Source organism: Ranitomeya variabilis, chromosome 4 (assembly GCF_051348905.1).
Source record: "Ranitomeya variabilis isolate aRanVar5 chromosome 4, aRanVar5.hap1, whole genome shotgun sequence".
Taxonomy (NCBI): domain Eukaryota; kingdom Metazoa; phylum Chordata; class Amphibia; order Anura; family Dendrobatidae; genus Ranitomeya; species Ranitomeya variabilis.
The window spans coordinates 656,041,123-656,061,006 of NC_135235.1; the positions used below are offsets into that span (position 1 = coordinate 656,041,123).

General features: G+C 46.2%; 1 protein-coding gene across 3 annotated transcripts in view; it reads left to right on the forward strand.

Annotated features, from left to right (window-relative positions):
- The first annotated feature begins 737 nt into the window (after positions 1 to 737).
- Positions 738 to 19,884, forward strand: part of LOC143767455 (uncharacterized) — a 47,257-nt gene continuing 28,110 nt past the window's right edge. Inside the window, exons 1-7 of one of the 3 annotated variants that reach the window (XM_077255801.1) lie at positions 764 to 797; positions 15,324 to 15,448; positions 17,264 to 17,413; positions 17,543 to 17,722; positions 17,806 to 17,929; positions 18,009 to 18,106; positions 19,256 to 19,346. In XM_077255801.1, the coding sequence (XP_077111916.1) occupies positions 17,336 to 17,413; positions 17,543 to 17,722; positions 17,806 to 17,929; positions 18,009 to 18,106; positions 19,256 to 19,346 (571 nt within the window). In that variant the 5' untranslated portion in view covers positions 764 to 797; positions 15,324 to 15,448; positions 17,264 to 17,335. Of the gene's footprint in view, positions 798 to 15,322; positions 15,449 to 17,263; positions 17,414 to 17,542; positions 17,723 to 17,805; positions 17,930 to 18,008; positions 18,107 to 19,255; positions 19,347 to 19,884 lie in introns of those variants that run through there. The other 2 variants (XM_077255800.1, XM_077255802.1) reach the window with 2 other exon arrangements.

Consider the following 19,884-nt stretch of genomic DNA (forward strand, 5'->3'; position numbering starts at 1 on the left):
CTCCTCTCCATACACCCTGTACGCACGCGGCCAGCTCAGTACACCTCGAACACACGTGGCTCTGCTCCGTACACCTCGTGCACGCGGAGCGGAGCCATGTGTGTACCTCTTATACACACAGCTCCGCTCCGTAAACCCTGAACACACGTGGCCAGCTCTGTACACCTCGAACACATACTGCTCCGCTCCGTACACTTCGTACACAGGCACCTTTGCTCCGTACACCTCGTACATACGCGGCTCCGCTCTATACACACACGGCTCTGCTCTGCACACATCGTATACACCTGGCTCCACTCCATACACCTTGTACACACACGGCTCCGCTACGGGCACCTCGTGCACACGCGGCTCCGCTGTGTACACTTCATACACGCAGCTCCGCTTCGTACACACGTAGCTCCGCTCCGTACACCACTCATACACGCGGCTCCGCTCCGTACACCTTGTACACGCAACTCCGCTTCGTACACCTCGTACATATGTACTGTAGCTCCGCTCTGTACACCACTCACACACGTGGCTCCGCTCCATACACCTCGAACACACGCGGTTCCGTTCCGTACACCTTGTACACGAAGCTCCGCTTCATACACCTCGCACACATGTAGCTCCGCTCCGTACACCACTCACACAAGTAGCTCCGCACCAGCACCATGACAACCAGTACAGCAGAGTCCTGCATACACTGAGGCCCCTGATCATGTGACCCCTGACTCCTCCCCCCCTGTGACCTCATCACAGGTCCTGTGCGCACAGAACAGCCATATATGTGGTGTGCGGCTCTGCAGGTGGAGGTAGGTGCTGGAGATCCCCCATTACTGGGCGGGGGCAGGGGGCAGTAACCCCTTCAGCGTTGAGACTATTCTGGCACTTTTCTGTTGTTGCTTTCTACAGAATTTGTGTTTCTTTTCCTCTAATAGGTTTATACAACCCAAATCTGAAAGATAACATGGAAACACATTTTGCTCACACAGCACACTGCCCTTTTATTGGACCCTACACAGTATAATGTCCCCCCCAGTACCGCCATCCCCCCACCATTATATTGTTCCACCAGTACCGCCATCCCCCCACACACAGTGTAATGTTCCCCCAGTACCGCCATCCCCCCACAAACAGTATAATGTTCCCACAGTACTGCCATCCCCCACACACAGTATAATGTCCCCACAGTGCCACCATCCCCCCACACACAGTATAATGTTCCCCCAGTACCGCCATCCCCCCACACAGTATAATGTTCCCCCAGTACCGCCATCCCCCACACACAGTATAATGTTCCCACAGTATTGCCATCCCCCCCACACACGGTATAATGTTCCCCCAGTACCGCCATCCCCCCACACAGTATAATGTTCCCCCAGTACCGCCATCACCCGACACAGTACAATGTTCCCCCAGTACCGCCATCCCCGCACACACTATAATGTTCCCACAGTACCACAATCCCCTCACACAGTGTAATGTTCCCCCAGTACCACCATCCCCCAACACAGTATAATGTTCCCACAGTACTGCCATCCCCCCACACAGTATAATGTTCCCACAGTACCGCCATTCCCCCACACAGTATAATGTTCCCCCAGCACCGCCATCCCCCCACACACAGTATAATGTTCCCACAGTACCGCCATCCCCCCACATACAGTATAATGTTCCCACAGTACCGCCATCCCCCCACATACAGTATAGTGTTCCCACAGTACCGCCATCCCCCCCCACAGTTTAATACTACATGGTGCCCCCCACAGTCTAATACCACCCACTTTACTGGCTAATAAATACTTGCTTAGTCCCATCCATGCCTATGCAGCTTCAATAGTAGCAAGATTAATGTTAAAATGTTAAAAATAATTGAAAAAATAAAAAATCGCAGTATTCTCACCTACCGGCGTCCCGCGCAGCGATGCTCCCAGCAGCTAGCGTTCCTAGTAATACATTGCAAAATCTCGCGAGAAGTTCACAATGTATTACGAGGAACGCTTGTTGCCGGGAGCATCGCTGCGCAGGATGCCGGTAGGTGAGAATACTGCGATTTTTTTTTTTTTAAATTTATTTATTTTTTTTTTAAACCTGATTTGTGTTGTGTATGCGGTTTTCCGCTGCAAAGACACATACACAACAGGTGCACATAGCCTCGACGGGTCCGTCAGAAAGACAGGCCCAGTGCATCCGTCGCTATGTCTCAGTGACGCAGCAGGATGGAAGCGTCCCGACGAAAATATGAAAGAGGCCTAAGGGGGAGGCCAATTAATAGAGCGTTACAAAAATTCAGGCAGGAGTGGATCAAGGCGACAGTGAGGGTTTTTGGTTTTTCCATGGTGAGAAAAGGGCGGATTCTAGAGATGTTCTTTAGGTGTAAGCGGCACGAGCGGGCAAGAGATTGTATATGGGAAGTGAAGGAGAGATTGGTGTCAAACATAACACCCAGACAGCGCTTCTGCTGCTGGGGTGTTATTATGGTGCCACCCATGGAGAGGGAAACGTCAGATTTAGGGAGGTTAGTAGATGGGAGCAGAAGAAGTTCAATTCTGGAGAGGTTGAGTTTCAGATAGATGGCGGACATGATGTTGGAGACTGCGGACAGATAGTCACTGGAGTTCTGTAGTACAGCGGGGTAATGTCAGGGGATGACGTGTATAGTTGTGTGTCATCGGCATAAAGATGGCACTGAAAGCCAAATCTGCTGATGGTCTGTCCAATTGGGGCCATGTAGAGGGAGAAGAGAAGGGGGCCAAGGACTGAGCCCTGAGGTACCCCAACTGTGAGAGGAAGAGGAGATGAAGTGGAGCCAGCGAACAGAACACTGAAGGAGCGTTCAGAAAGATAGGAAGAGAACCAGGAGAGGGCAGTGTCCTTAATGCCTAGAGACCGTAATAGCCGCGAGTGGAATCGTGATCTACCCGCAGCTGTTAACATGTTAAATGCTGCTGTCAAACTCTTGACAGCAGCATTTAACATGCACGCGCAGGAAGCGTGTCATTACTTCCTCCCATCAGCACCCATGTCACATGACCTCGGGTCGCCGATGGGCTGGGGTCAGCAGGAGATCGATGTGGTTGTCATAGCCAAATACCTATGAGTGCTGCCCAGCGGTCGGCGCTGATAACAAGTGAACGTTTCTGTTGTAGTACAAGTGATCGGATAATCACAGCTTCTAAAAATGTTTTTAAAAATACAAAAAAAATATACAAAGTTCAAATCACCCCCCATTCACCCCATTCAAAATAATAATAACAACAAAAAAAAAACAAATATACACACATTTGGTATCGCCATGTTCAGAATTGCCCGATCTATCAATATATAAAAAGAATTAATCCATTCGGTAAATGGTGTAGCGAGAAAAAAAATTAAAACGCCAGAATTAAATTTCTTTGGTCGCTGCAACATTGCAATACAATGCACTATGGGGCGATCAAAAGATTGTATACACATCAACATGGTATCAATAAAAACGTCAGATTGGCACACAAAAAATAGCCCTCACCCGGCCCCAGATCCCGAAAAATGGCAACATTCGTTTTTACTCTTCGCCACGACAGCACCCCACTGGAGAGAGGGATCCGCCCCGCAGGAACAAGGTTTCCTGTTCCTGCGGGAATAACAGGATTTCTACAAGGACATACCTGGGCTAGCATGCCGCCTGCGCGGTGTCCGCGAGAACGGCAGGGGCTGCAGCTTGGAAGCAGCGTCGGGGAGTTCCGCTAGACTGCTCCCTCCTCATCTGATGGATCGTGCAGACGGCTGGGTCCGGGGAGGGCCGCCCGGCATCATCTGCCGCGTGCGGTACAGCAGTGCGGGGCCGCTGGAGTCGGGTAAGGAGAAGCGGCACTGTTCCCATTGCGGTCCGGTGCTGAATCCTGGACCGCGCATGCGCCGACCGCTGTGATACAGACTACCCCGGAACTGGATGGTTGACTTCCGGGGCGTCTAGGCCGGATCTGTGGCGGGTGAGCCAGCGCCGATTCGCGCATGCGCACTGCGCAGGGGAAAAAAAAAAAAGGCGCACTATTTAAACCGGCAAACAAGGTAATTTGGCGATGCAGAGATTTCATCCCCAGGTGCCACGGACCCCACAGCTGGAGATCCAGTACCCCCCGCCAAAGATCACACCAGAGGATCCTCTGAGACTGCTCGTAAAAGCGACGGATCCAGGACAGGATCTCGACCTTCTGATCCGGTACTAAGGGCTTCACTGGGTGAGTTTTTAACTCTGCCTATTAAGCTGACGTTGTCTCCCCCCTCTCTCTCTTTTCTCCTTCTCTCGCTATGTTTTATGACGACCAGGCTAAAAAACGACAAAAAACAAAACATAAGGAATGTGCCTTGTGTAGCCAGCCCCTTCCTGACTCATACCCCAAAAAACTTTGTAAGGACTGTTTCAAGGAAACGACACAGGGAGCAACAGTGTCCATGATGGACTTACGTGCCATTATTAGGGAGGAACTAAAAACTATGGCCCAGGAAAAACCGCATAAAATTAGATCCAAAACACCAACACCTGTGTCAGACTCCGAAAGTGACCAAGCTGTACTTTCAGAAGCCTCCCTGTCATCTTCACCATTGTTGGGGTGGTCTGCAAGTCAGACCCTTCGGGATATTGGATGGCTGCCAGATTAGAAGAGTCTTTCCGGAAAGTGATGGACACAGACAGATGTGGTATCTGATCAGGCCATAAACCTGGTTTATTAAGACATGAACTTATATACACGTTTGAGTAGGCGTATACATTGTCCGAGCGCCAATCAGCTGTTTATTACATATGAAATCATTCTTAAGATATCAGGTCTAATTCCTAATAAGGTTATCTTGCTGGCCAGGTGAGTCTTACATAAGGGGGTAACTCGAGTTTAGCCATGTCACAAGCTAAAGGTCTAAGTCTCATCTTTATTAGACCTAATCAACAATATTAATTAGCAGTCAGCAGGTCTAATCAATAATCACGTTGTCATGCAGGTATGATTTAGCAGAAAGTCTCCAACATGTCAGAACATATTCCTAATAGTCATGTATATGAATTATGAGATTCAAGTAAGGTGGTCCCTGATTTCCCTATCAGTCCCCCCTTTTGAGATTAGATATGATTCTACCCCTAACCCATAGGTGCTGTCACTGGCCTAGTGCCAATGTCGGACTTTCTTGTCAATTCTTCGGCCGAATCCCCCATAGGATGGGGAGATCATATCCCATCTCAATTATATCACATGTTCATATTCATCATTGCGGGGTTTCATCTGCATGTACATGGTCTTGTTAAGGGACGCATCGATCAGTCTCTGGAGGAGCCCTCTGATGCAGGGTATGCAGCAGCATCCGGCGATCACAAGGATTCCCGTGACGACGGAGAGGGAGATGAGGAGGCTGGACACCAGGTGGCTCCATTTCCCGAACCATGACTCGAGCCAATCTGTGAAGGGATTGTCGATACCCGAGTTCTCTGCCAGCTCCTCAGACAGCGATGTAAGACCCTCCAGAGCTTTAGTGATGCTTCCATCTGGGTCTGTGTTGTTAGGAATGAAAGTACAACAATAAGTGCCAAACATTTTACAGACACCTCCCTTTTCTGCTAACAACATGTCTAGAGCCATCCTATTCTGCCACGTCATTAGTGAAGTAGGGCCTAATTGGTCAGCTATCCCTCTTATAGCATCTCTTGTGTAATTTACAAACCTTTGCTGATTATAATATATGTAATTTATCCAGTCCACATTTTTGTTAAGTGTAACCCACCAAAAGAAAACTGATTCAAACCCTGTGAAGGAGGGGCTGTCCTGATGCACTGAGGCGAGTCTTAGCCTCCTCTGGCTCATATCCCCAGGTGTCTCCAGTATTCCAAGCTACATCAGACCATGAAGCACAGTTCTCATTCCCTGGTCTGGTTACACAGATGTATACCACCGCCCCTTCAATTGTTGTTAAGAATTTATAACTGGGGTTACTGCTCTTTCTCCCAAATTTAAGATTCCATTGACATTCTACTATCCTACAAAAGTCAAATCTAAAAGTCACAGATTTTCCCACGGCATCAAACCAAATTGTTGGTATCCCGGCGGCATCATTAATTAGCATAGGTATCCGTCCTTCTTGGGATGAGACTGTCGACATTATCAGGAGCAGGGATATCACTCTTCCACTCCCGGACCATACACTGGCTTGCATGTTTCCACACAGGGTCTTCCCTCCAATGGTGTAGCTGTGGTGGGAGAACCGTGAGATTCCAGCTCCAGTGGTTTCCTTGCGTGTCTTTGGATCACTACACAACCTCCTGGAACAGAATCAAAAACTTACTCATGCATAAGCAACAGTCTTTCCTTGTGGCTCTAGGCGCAGCTACAAGGTTGTCTTGGAGGGGACATTTTCCTATGCAGCCTCAGTTACACAACAGTTTGTATTACCTCCCTGCTGTCGTAGCTTTTTGGCATCTGGAAGGCTTCTGGATACCCTGGGAAGAGATCAACACACACGGGCACATACATTCCTACCTGGGGGTAGTTGTATGTAGTCAGTTTACAGTCATTGGGACGAGAAGAGAGGCTTGGGCATGTGTATGTGGTGCATTGCCTGTACTACCTGTGTTGTGCAATGGGGTACATGCCTGAGCAGAACCCAAAAGGGAGCATTATGAAGTTGTGAGTGACCCTCTCATCTACCATGGCACATATATCCTTGGACCGGTGCGTCGGTTTGTGAGCCTCTTGGGCCGTCACAGAGTTCAAAGACCTTGGCAGACACACCTGCTGTCCCACCTTCCACAAACCTGCATGGTGACGGGTATCACTCTGCAACCAGATCCTCGACTCTTCCCCTGTGGATGCCCAAGTCAGAGCCTGTAAGATACTTACAGTTAACAGGTTATACTCCGTGCTTACCATAGTCAGTGGGGTGGCCGCAGAGGTCTCGTGTCGCCTGTGCATTCCTGCAGCTTCCTTGGCTGCTTTGTTCTTCTTGTCCGTGCCTCGTGCCTTGTTGGTAGAGAGCCTCCAATGTGTCCTTAACTCAACTATGGCAACCTCTTTCAGGAGCAGTAGTGCGTCCATCACCTGCTTAATGAGGTACCAGTGTTTGACAGGAGTCATTGTGTCTGTAAGAAAACCTCTTGCCCTCCATGTGGGGCCAAACTCATGGGTCACTCTCAAAAGATATCCTGACGTTACGTAAACATTGCATCTTTTCCCTTTTGCCCCTCTAAGCGCCTCAATGAGTGCCACCAACTCCACCTCTCTTGTGGACATGCGAGGAGGGAGTGGTTGTGATTTTATTACCTCATGCTGTGTGACCACCGTATACCCAGCGTAGAGCCGTCCATCCGTTCCAATGCTCCTTCCACCATCTACAAAAAGCTCAACATCTGGATTACTGAGAGGTACACGCGAGACATGTGAGAAATCTGCATTTACTTCTTGAGCCATAAGGGCTGTACAATCTTACAAAATCAACAGAAAACAGCAAAAATACAGTCATTTACTAATGCTCCTCCCCCCTTTTGAATCCACTACCTCAGTGCAGGAGAGTAGCTGGATTCAACAAAAGAAAAACATTTAGCTGGCGGGGAGCCAAAAATTTGAAACTTCAACAACTTATGAACTAAGCAAAAACAGAAAAATCTGGTAATAGGGTAGCATATACTTGGGGTGCAGAACCTACGTGCAAATTTTGGACAGTTGGCAGAATGCCAAGTTTTCGTACCTTGCTAGGCGGTCTTATCTAAAACACACTTGCGGTCATCATTCAACAGTTTCTGTTAGCAGTCTATATCTAACATTTCTTTAACAATTATGCAGTTGTTCCTTCTTATCAACATGCTTTTACCTTCTAAATGAACATGACTTTACCCTCTATTGATCTGGCTGCATGACAGGAACAACCAGCTCGTCCACATCAAATCCACATAGATAAACAAAGTGTCTAGCAATCTGGATATAATCCTCAGGTTGCGCTCTGTTCAGGGGACACCTAAATGGTACGTCATTGGGGTACCAGAGATTATTATCCTCTATGTGACTCAGCAAGGTTCCTGGACTAAACAAAATGGTCCCGTGCACATTAAGTCGGAAACACTTAAACTCAGGGAAAAGAAGTGACATAGGTCCAAACCCAGTCTGCTCCTGGTTATAACCGTGTTCCACTGCTTTTACTATCCACCATCCCTCTGATGAGATAGCCAGCATCAACCCAAGTTTACAATCTGGGCAAGACATTTACAAAATTTGTGCTGGGGGTAAGGTGGTCCCTGATTTCCCTATCACCATCATCATCTTCATCAGAGATCGAGGGACGCTCATGTTTTCCCTAAGGGTACCGTCACACAGTGAAATTTCCGTCGCTGCGACGGCACGATTCGTGACGTCGCAGCGTCGTATGAATATCGCTCCAGCGTCGTAGACTGCGGTCACACTTTGCAATCACGGCGCTGGAGCGATGCCGAGGTTCGCTGGTAACCAGGGTAAACATCGGGTTACTAAGCGCAGGGCCGCGCTTAGTAACCCGATGTTTACCGTGGTTACCAGCGTAAAAGTAAAAAAAAACAAACAGTACATACTCGCCTTCTGATGTCCGTCAGGTCCCTTGCCGTCTGCTTCCTGCTCTGACAGTGCCGGCCGTACACTGAGAGCAGAGCGCAGCAGTGACGTCACCGCTGTGATCTGCTCTCACTTTCCGGCCGGCGCTCACAGTCAGAGAGGGAAGCAGACTGCAAGGGACCTGACGGACATCAGATGGTGAGTATGTACGGTTTTTTTTTTTTTACTTTTACGCTGGTAACCACGGTAAACATCGGGTTACTAAGCGCGGCCCTGCGCTTAGTTACCCGATGTTTACCCTGGTTACCAGCGAACGCATCGCTGGATCGCTGTCACACACAATGATCCAGCGATGACAGCGGGAGATCCAGCGACGAAAGAAAGTTTCAAACGATCTGCTACGACGTACGATTCTCAGCAGGGTCCCTGATCGCTGCTGCGTGTCAGACACTGCGATATCGTAACGATATCGCTAGAACGTCACGAATCGTACCGTCGTAGCATTCAAAATTGCACTGTGTGACAGTACCCTTAGACAGTGTGGACAATTTGGTTAAATCAATTAGGAATACTAAGGGCTGTGAGGAGACAAAGGGTGCGCAAACCACGCAGGACATAATGTTCGCGGGTTTAGGAGAGCGAAAGAGGCGATGTTTTCCAGTTATACCAGAAGTGAAAGCATTAATTAAAAGAGAGTGGGAGAAACAGGATCAAAGAAGTTTTTTACCCTCTGCGTCAAAATGAAAATATCCGTTTAGTGACGAGGAACTTCTTACATGGACCAAGGTCCCTAAGGTCGACGCAGCCGTAGCCTCTACCTCTAAGCAGTCCACTCTACCTGAAGAGGATGCGGGACTACTGGTCAATCCTTTGGATCGTAAGGCTGAATCATCCCTTAAGCGTTCCTGGGAAGCGACTACAGGAATATTTAAACCTGCAGTGGCCAGCACGTGCGCTGCCCGGTCAATGCTCATTTGGATTGACCAGTTAGACCAGCAAATTGAAAATAAGGTTTCAAGAGAAAAACCGCGAGTGGCCATCCCCTTAATACGAGGAGCAGCAGCCTTTATGGCAGACGCATCCGCAGACTCTCTCCGTTTGGCAGCAAGATCTGCAGGCCTCGTGAATAATGCAAGGCGAGCGCTATGGATGAAAAGCTGGAAAGGGGACGTGCAGTCAAAATCTAAAATATGCACAATCCCATGTGAGGGTGAGTACCTCTTTGGTAAGACCTTAGAAGAAATACTCAAAAAGGCTAAGGACAGGAAAAAAGCTTTCCCTGACTCCTCTATTCCCTTTTACAGGAGAGCCTTTAAGAGGAGACCGTTTGGCAAAAGGAGGCAAACGGATAGGTCATCAACATGGACTGCTAAAGAGGACAAACAGAGGTACCATGTTTAGAAGACCTAACCCCCCAAGAGAAAACAAAAACTGATGATATACCAGTAGGGGGTACATTGAAATTTTTCGCCACCCAGTGGGAAAGATAACAACTAGTTTGTGGGTTTTAAATATCGTCCGAGATGGAATTAAGCTACAATTCTCTCGCTTTCCCCACGAATTATATATTATAACATCCTTCAGCTCGCCTACACAACAACAGGCTCTGGAGCTTGAAATTCAAACCTTGTAATCAAAACGGGTGTTAATCCAGGTTCCTGAAGGACAGGAAAAAAGGGCATTCTACTCTCCCTTGTTTCTGATTTCCAAACCCGATGGTTCTTTCAGGACAATCATAAACCTTAAAAAACTAAATTCATTTATTAAAAACCATACAATGGAATCTATTAGATCCACTATAAAACTGCTTTTTCCAAACTGTATGATGGGGGGCATTGATCTAAAAGATGCTTATTACCATCTCCCTATCCATGACAGATACCAGAAATTCTTCAGGGTAGCAGTGACAATCAACGGCAGGATCCATCACTTCCAGTATGCAGCCGTGTCACTTCGGCCTTTCTACGGCGCCAAGGATCTTCACCAAAATAATGCTAGAGGTGATGGCCTATCTTCGCCAGAAAGAAACATTAATTGTACCCTACTTGGATGACTTTTTAGTCATAGGAAATTCAATTACTCAATGTGCTGACCGCTTGGCTCACGCAATTTCCTCTCTACAGGACTTAGGCTGGATAATCAATACCGACAAATCCAGACTTACTCCACTTTCCCGTCAAGCGTTCTTGGGGTTCCATCTAGACTCCATAACCCAAAAGTGCCTTCTCCCTCAGGTAAAAATATTACTCATCAAACACAAGGTCACAGCTGCAATAAATAGTCCACGTGTATCCCTAAGACAAGCTATGTCATTGCTGGGATCCCTTATTTCTTGTATACCTGCAGTTAGATGGGCCCAACATCATACCCGAACACTGCAACATCAGATCCTGCAAGAAGAAAGGCGGTTACTTGGTCGCCTAAATGCAAAAATTACCTTGTCCCAGGAGGTTTTAACTTCCTTAACGTGGTGGCTAGATTCAGACCATCTGATGAGTGGTGTTCCATGGGTAATAACACCATCTCATACTATAACCACTGACGCCAGTCCTCACGGATGGGGTGCTCATATGGGGAATGATTTTTGCCGGGGGTTATGGGACATGGAAGAACGCTACAACTCCTCTAACCTCAAAGAACTAAATGCAGTAAAATACGCCTTATACCATTTTCTCCCAGAGCTTCGGGGAAAAGACGTCAGAATTCTTTCCGACAACACCACCACAGTGGCGTATCTAAACAGGCAAGGAGGCACTCGATCAGAGACTCTGATGTCTTCTGCTGGAGAGATCTTGGATCTAGCAGAGAGTCACCTAACATCCCTTACTGCGCTCCACATAAGAGGGGAAAGCAACAATCAGGCAGACTTCTTAAGTCGACACACCTTGAGACAGGGGGAGTGGTGCCTAAATCATCACATCTTTCAAGACATAGTATCCCTATGGGGTCGGCCTCAAATAGATCTCTTTGCCACGAGGAAAAACAAAAAAGTCCGGAGATTCACCTCCTTATCTCCAGCGGATCATCCGGACATTCTGGACGCTCTCCAAGCCCCCTGGCACTTCACTTCACTTCACATACGCCTTTCCTCCAATGATATTACTACCACAGGTCATACGCAAGATCAGACAAGATGGAGCGAGGGTTATACTGATAGCTCCATTCTGGCCCAAAAGATCATGGTTCTCGTGGCTGCAAACCATGTCGGTCTCAGACCCTTGGGTCCCCCCCTCGACACCCAACCTTCTCTTCCAGGGACCGTTTTTCCACCCTCAGGTGGACACTCTTCATCTGACGGCCTGGAGTTTGAGAGGCAGATGCTAAAATTAAGGGGGTTCTCGGAGGGACTGATTAACACACTCCTCCAGAGTAGGAAACCTTCCACCACAAAAATTTATACAAGGGTATGGAAGAAATTCCTACAATTCTATACATCTCCCAACACATCAGAAATTCTGATACAATCTATCCTGGAATTTCTTCAAAAAGGGAGAGAACTAGGTTTAACTGTAAACACCTTAAAGGTTCATGTTTCAGCACTAGGAGCCCTCTATGGCCATAACATAGCGGGAAATAGATGGGTATCCCGATTTATCACAGCCTGTGAAAGAATAAATCCAGTTAACATACCTAGAATTCCACCCTGGGATCTAAATTTAGTTTTACAAGACCTAACAGACTCTCCATTCGAACCAATACTCAATACCCATTAAATGCCTATCACTAAAAACAGCCCTCTTGGTAGCACTGACTGCGGCTAGGAGAATCAGTGACATCCATGCGCTCTCCATAGATCCACCTTTTCTGTTAACCTTCCAGGATAAGTTGATTCTTAAACCAGACCCTTCCTACCTTCCCAAAGTAGCAAAGAAGTTCCATAGGTCGCAAGAAATAATCTTGCCCACTTTCTTCAGTAATCCCTCAACTCCTGAGGAACAAAAGTACCACACTCTAGATGTTAAAAGAGTAGTGTTAAAGTACATTGAAAGGACCAGCAGCTGGCGACAGTGTAGGGCTCTGTTTATATCCTTCCAGGGTCACAAGAATGGTCATGGAGTAACAAAAAGCACCTGATCCCGGTGGATCAGAGAGTCTATCAGTCTGGCTTATTCCGCGAGGAAAGAAAATCCTCCGGAAGGCATAACAGCGCACTCTACCAGAGCTATGGCATCCTCCTGGGCAGAAAGAGGAGAGGTCCCAATTGAAACTATATGTAAGGCGGCAACTTCCTTCTACTTTCTATAAACACTATAGGCTTGACTTTATCGTCAACTTCTGACGTAGACTTTGGCAGGACTGTCCTCAGCACGGTGGTCCCCTCCCTAGGTGATGGTCTCTGAAAGATCTCCAGTGGGGTGCTGTCGTGGCGAAGAGAAAAAGCCGGATTACTCACCAGTAATGCTCTTTTAATGAGTCCATGACAACACCCTCTTGCATCTCTCCCTAGATTAATATAGTATATACTATTGAGTAAAATTCTTTTAATCATACATAAGCAAATAAGTTTGAAGATGAAATAAATAATATTTGCCTAATACTGGCGGTCCTCCGGGTACTCTGAAACCAAAACTGAGGAGGAGAGGCGGACCGCCCCCTTTTATTTCTCGGTAGGTTTCCTGTTCCTGCGGGGCAGATCCCTCTCTCCAGTGGGGTACTGTCGTGGACTCATTAAAAGAGCATTACCGGTGAGTAATCCGGCTTTTTTTTCACAACTTAAATAAAAAAGAACCTAGACATGCTTGGTGCTGGTAAACTTGTAATGACCTGGAGAATCATAGTGGCAGGTCAGTTCCAAAAAATGATTGTGTAAGTGCAGTAAGTACAACTCGTCCCACAAAAAACAAGCCCTCACTTAGTCATATTGACGGAAAATAATAAAGTTATGACCGTGGGAACAAGCGGAGCAAAAAATGGAAACTCACAAACTGAAATACCCTTGGTCCTGAAGGGGTTAAATCACACAAAATAGTTTATAAATAACATTTTCCAAATGTCTACTTTACATCACCACAATTTTAGAAACATATTTTATTTTGTTTGGTAGTTATAAGGGTTAAAAGTTGACCAGCAATTTTGCATTTAAAAAAAAAAATTATAAAAGGGTCATTCCACATCAAGTGGACCAGTTTTAAAAATCGTCCCCACTCGACCTTCTCCGATTTTGCTGAAAATTTATAAGGATGTACATGTATGTTTGAAAAGAAGTTCTGTAAATTTTTAGGGCCAGATCTCAAATACATTGGGCACTGTTGACCTTTCACTGGAGGTTCCACCAAGCCTGCGGCTTCAGCTAAGAGAATTTTGCAAACTTTGGCACATAGCCATTAGAGTTCTATACTGGCTATGATGCTGAAATTTGGCATACTAGCTCAACTTTTGCTGCTAAACACGATAAAATTATTACCGGCTATGACAAAACAATATTTCGGCCGCAATTTTGTGTCAAAGTAGCTTGAAAAACGCGTTGCATAAAATTTATGCCAAACTTTGCCCATATATAACTCAAGCCCAAAACCCAATAGTAACTGGTGCTTTGCCCTGTACATCAAACATCTACATGACTTTGCATTGCTGCAATATCACGGTAAAAGCATATGTATTTGTGGAAATATTCACACCCACATATGATGAAAAACTTAAAAAAAACAAATTTTACCTATTTTTAGGTCAAATTTCTCAAAAAGGGTACCCCTAAAATATATTAATTCTGATATCATTAGAAAGAGCACATTTTTCTCTACAAGGATAATTGTTTTGTTTTTTGGAGTCTCTCAGTTTAAGAAATGAAAAATGCCACTGAACATGGTGTTATTTATTAATACGCAATGAATGGTAACTGCACTATTCAAACCCTTGCGTTTGTCCATGGTGGTTATACCACAACCAATTCCCTAAGAATTGGTATTATAATCCTATTAAGAATTGTAATAATGCTGTCTTTCGAGAATTGGCAGCCCCATCGCCTAGGAGCCATGGCCGATAGCCGTGCAAGGCGAGCCTCGGGCGGTCTCTTTATTGCAGGTTCCGAAGCCTGAGGGTGGGTGTCTTTGCCTAGGATCCCAAGCCTAATATTGGGTATCTTTTGTTGGTTCCCAAGCCATAATGTTCAGTCTAAGTGGTCTGGAATTGTTGCTGAATTTGCAACATAATCGGTTCAGAGAAGCTGTATTGTCGGCCCATTGCTGTCCAAAAAGGTCCAAATCTTGACATTGGCACCTAAAAGTTGGTCCATTAAGGCTATATCAGACGGCCCATTGCTGTTGCAGCTGGTGCTGGAATTATTGCAATGATTGACTGCTCGGGAATCCAGCATGTATCATTTCTCACAGGCCAGTGAAAGAAGCTAGCTGGTCCATGAGGATGCATCAAATTTATTAATGCATCAAGCTCGTCGACTGAAATTTCAGAAATATTTCCAATCCACCAGTTCCTATCGTAAATGCAGGCAATGTATTGCCCTGGCTAGAGGTTTGCAATTGGCACAAAAGGCATTTCTGACCTGACAGATCTATCTACATGGGCAATGAAAGATGATGGGTCATTTGACACCCTTGAAATGCGAATCTTTTTGTCATCAATTAGCACAAACTGGTGATTTTCTCTTGTTCGCATCTCGGCTTCACGAAAATGGCCGCCGCGATAGCCATCTGCACACGCGCGGATGCCTGCGGCCATTTTCCTGAAGCCGCGGCCAGCAGAGCGCCGCTTCTGCGCACGCGCGGCCAAAGCAAGATGGCTGCGCCCACCGACCACCAATGGAATAACGGACATCGCTGCTATTTTCCCTCCCCTGTGCAGGATTCGGGACCTTGGACATGCGCACACCACTACGCCACCAACGGAAAACTACACAAGATCTGGGGGAAGACACCACGCCCTTTTGACCTGACCAGCCTGATTGACAGGTGAAAACGACTACTTTGGTAACGTATTTCGGCAGCATAGGTGGGGAATCGGGGTCCACAAAATACACTGTTGTAATGCACAGCTCAGGCCCTATTTAACAGTATTTTTATCTCATACCGAAAAAACGGGGTGACAGGTTCCCTTTAAGTTTTTCATCATATGTGGGTGTGAATATTTCCACAAATACATATGCTTTTACCGTGATATTGCAGCAATGCAAAGTCATGTAGATGTTTGGTGTACAGGGCAAAGCACCAGTTACTATTGGTTTTTGGTCTGGAGTTATATATGGGCAAAGTTTGGCATAAATTTTATGCGACGCGTTTTTCAAGCTACTTTGACACAAAATTGCGGCCAAAATATTGTTTTGTCATAGCCGGTAATAATTTTATCGTGTTTAGCAGCAAAAGTTGAGCTAGTATGCCAAATTTCAGCATCATAGCCAGTATAGAACTCTAATGGCTATGTGCCAAAGTTTGCAAAATTCTCTTAGCTGAAGCCGCAGGCTTGGTGGAACCTCCAGTGAAAGGTCAACAGTGCCCAATGTATTTGAGATCTGGCCCTAAAAATTTGCAGAACCTCTTTTCAAACATACATGTACATCCTTATAAATTTTCAGCAAAATCGGAGAAGGTCGAGTGGGGACGATTTTTAAAACTGGTCCACTTGATGTGGAATGACCCTTTTATAATTTTTTTTTTTAAATGCAAAATTGCTGGTCAACTTTTAACCCTTATAACTACCAAACAAAATAAAATATGTTTCTAAAATTGTGGTGATGTAAAGTAGACATGTGGAAAATGTTATTTATAAACTATTTTGTGTGATTTAACCCCTTCAGGACCAAGGGTATTTCAGTTTGTGAGTTTCCATTTTTTGCTCCCCTTGTTCCCACGGTCATAACTTTATTATTTTCCGTCAATATGACTAAGTGAGGGCTTGTTTTGTCCACTTGACATGGAATGACCCAAAACCCTTTTTTTAGGGACCACATTACATTTTAAGTGAGGGGTCTATATGACTGAAAATACCCAAAAGTGACACCATTCTAAAAACTGCACCTGTCATTGTGCTCAAAACCACATTCAAGAAGTTTATTAACCCTTCAGGTGTTTCAGAGGATCTAATTTTTCTTTATTTTCACAAGGGTAACAGTAGAAAATGGATCCCAGCATTTATCTCTCTTCTGACATGTATATCTTGTCAGAAGAGAGAGATATTATTGAAACAGCCGGCACGTTTTTTCTTTTTTTTTGTGATCACCTTAAAATCTGTCCCTGGTCATGTTCTCCGAGGGGAGGCAACAGGGAATAAGTACTCATAGCGGCCGCCGTTTGTGCATCTTCGGTCGCTAAGGGGTTAACCTTTATTCAACATGCCCCTCTGGGGCTATTTCCTACAAATTTGAAGGGCAAGTAGCATCCAGCATTAATTATATATAGCCTTAGACTGATGGGAGGAGTGCTCAGTCAGAAATGGAGGCAATAACAACCTTCAGTAGTAAACTACAAAAATCTACCCTGCACCTCTGCATAGAATAAAACAAGTGTGAGCAAGGTGCCATAACTGCATAATACACAAACAAGACAATACAGCAGCTTCTGTCAGCACTGGTCACATAAGGTATGTACAACCAGTCAGCAGCTGAAGCAGTGAACAAAATAGACAGCGGAGAAGCTGATTGTCACCAATTCAAGTAATGTTCCAGTATATACGAACTAACAATACAGCATCTGCGTGTTATATCTCCTCATATGTTCCGTTATTATCTCCAGTAATTGTATTATTACACTGGATTCTTTATGGTGTTACATCTTCATCTTCCCATTCAGGTGCCTACAATATCGGATCCTCCCATTGTAGATCTTCTATTTAAGAGAACTTTCCTGATTGACCCATCAAGGATGGATAGGGACAGAGACAAGATGGCTGAAAGGATATTACACCTCACCCTAGAGATCCTCTTCCAGCTTACTGGAGAGGTGAGAGATTCTGATGACGTCACATTACATCATTCTTATCTATGGGAATGATAGATGGACAGAACTGGAGAGGTGAGGACTCTGGAAATATCTGTAGTGAGATTTATTAATGTGTCTCTCCATAACCAGGATTACACAGTAGTGAAGAAGACCTCTATGGAGCGCTGTCAGGACCCAGTGTCTGAGGGATGGGGAAGACTCCTGAGCCCAATCACAGGGCCTCCACCCCACCCCTTGATACATGAGAACATCAATGACCAGAAGATCCTTGAACTCACCTACAAGATGATTGAGTTGCTGAGTGGAGAGGTGACACCACTGGGAATGCTGGGATATTGTACAGTAACGCTATGAAGGGATCAGGGTGATGATGGTATCATTGTATGTGTCAGGTTCTTATAAGGAGTCAGGATGTCGCCGTCTATTTCTCAATGGAGGAGTTGGAGTATTTAGAAGGAGCCAAAGATCTGTACAAGGACGTCATGATGGAGGTTCCTCAGCCCCTCACATCACCAGGTAATAGACAGGACTGAATACACACAGCCTATAATTATTTGTAAAGAATAAATTCAATCCTTGTATGTGTTTCTTCCAGTTCTATCCAGAAAGAGCACCACACCAGAGAGATGGCCCCATCCTCTTCTTCCTCAGGGCTGTAAACAAGAAAATCCTGATGTTCCTCAAGATCATCAGGTAGATGGAGAGAAGGTGTCATGAGATCTCCCCTATGATGTGTAGACGGCTGTGATGGACTTGTGCTCAGTCTTGTTTTATCCACCAGTATTACCGCATTTTTCGGACTATAAGACGCACCGTACCATAAGACACACCGTACCATAAGACACACCCCAAATTTGGGGTGAAAATTGCAGAAAAATTTTTTTTTTATAAGGTGGGGGTCCGTCTTATTGTCCGAAATTAAGATCTCTTACCTGAGGGCAGGCAATGGCAGAGCAGGGTCACAGGAGGCATGGTGTCAGCAGAGGTGCAGTGATGCTGAGGCGCTGTGGGCGGTATGGCGTGCACCTGAGCAGGGTCCCTTCCTGCTTAGGTGGGCGACGCCATGGCCTGGTCTCCATGGGGAGGTTGCGGCAGTGTTGTGGCGGCGGCAGATGTGCGGTCACTTCCTCAGGTGGGGGCGGCCAGGGTCCCTTCCATATTTGAGGTGACGCCGCGGCGGTATTGAAGGAGAGCAGCAGAGCTGGGTGAGTCATGGTTTTCCCGATGGCGGCAGCCATCTTCCTGAGGCCGCGGGTGCGCAGATTCAGCACTCTGCTTCCCAGGGCTTCAGGAAAATGGCCGCAGAAGGCCGCGCGTGCGCAGATGGAGATAGCAGCGGCCATTTTCCTGAAGCCGAGATTTCAATCTGCGAACTCGGCTTCAGGAAAATGGCCGCCGTGATCTCAATCTGCGCATGTGCGGCCTCCCGCTGCCATTTTCCTGAAGCCCCAGGAAGCAGAAAACTCAATCTGCGCCTCAGGAAGATGGCCGCCGCCACCGGGAAAGCCGTGACTCACCCAGCTCTGCTGCTCTCCTTCAATACCGGGCCGCGGCGTCACCTCAAATGCGGGAAGGGACCCTGCTCACGCCATACCGCTCACTGCACCACATCATCCCTGCACCTCTGCTGCCGCCACACTGCCGGTAAGTCTGCATTCCAACTATAAGACGCACCCCCCATTTTCCTCAAAATTTTTTTGGGGAAAAAGTGCATCTTATAGTCGGAAAAATACGGTATATGTTTTGTACTTATGTAATGAGGACAGTGGAGATGGCGGGATAAGAGCTGATCATAGATGTGACTTCTCCATCTGTCTGTGACTTTTACAATATTTGTTTCAGGGTGAAGATCTGACCCATATTAATACTACAGAGACATATGTGAGGGGTGATGAGCAGTGTAAAGAGGAGATTCCTACAAATGACTACCCAGGTGAGTACTAACCACTAAATGTAGAGAGGTCACAGATTCTCCTCAGTCACTGGATGGGGCTATCTTACCTTCGGTGTAGTCCGGCCAAAACTGTCCCCATTACTTTGGGCATTGGAAGTCCTTCTGTTGGAGTGAGACCTGTCCTGACCAGAGCATACTGCCCGGAGAGGGCACACTAGTACCTGGAGTTAGAAGATACTGACTCTTACCTTCTCAGATCTCTAAACTGCAAATCCAAAAGACCGCATACGTAGAATGTGCTGACAACATGAAAATCACGTGAAGAAAAATATAATCTGTATGGTGGGCTTTTCTTTTACGATGAGACACTAGTCCAAGACCTTTTTATTTATATACTCAAATATAAGCAGACACATATACAACTATATTTTTTTACACATTTCTTTTTCGATTTAAACGCATCCCTGACAACTCCCGGTCAGATGAGAGAAAAGAGAACCCCTTACAATCAATTACCCATATTTCAAAATTTTTTGCTTCAACTTACCCTAGCAATTTATTGGAATGTGTAAGTAGG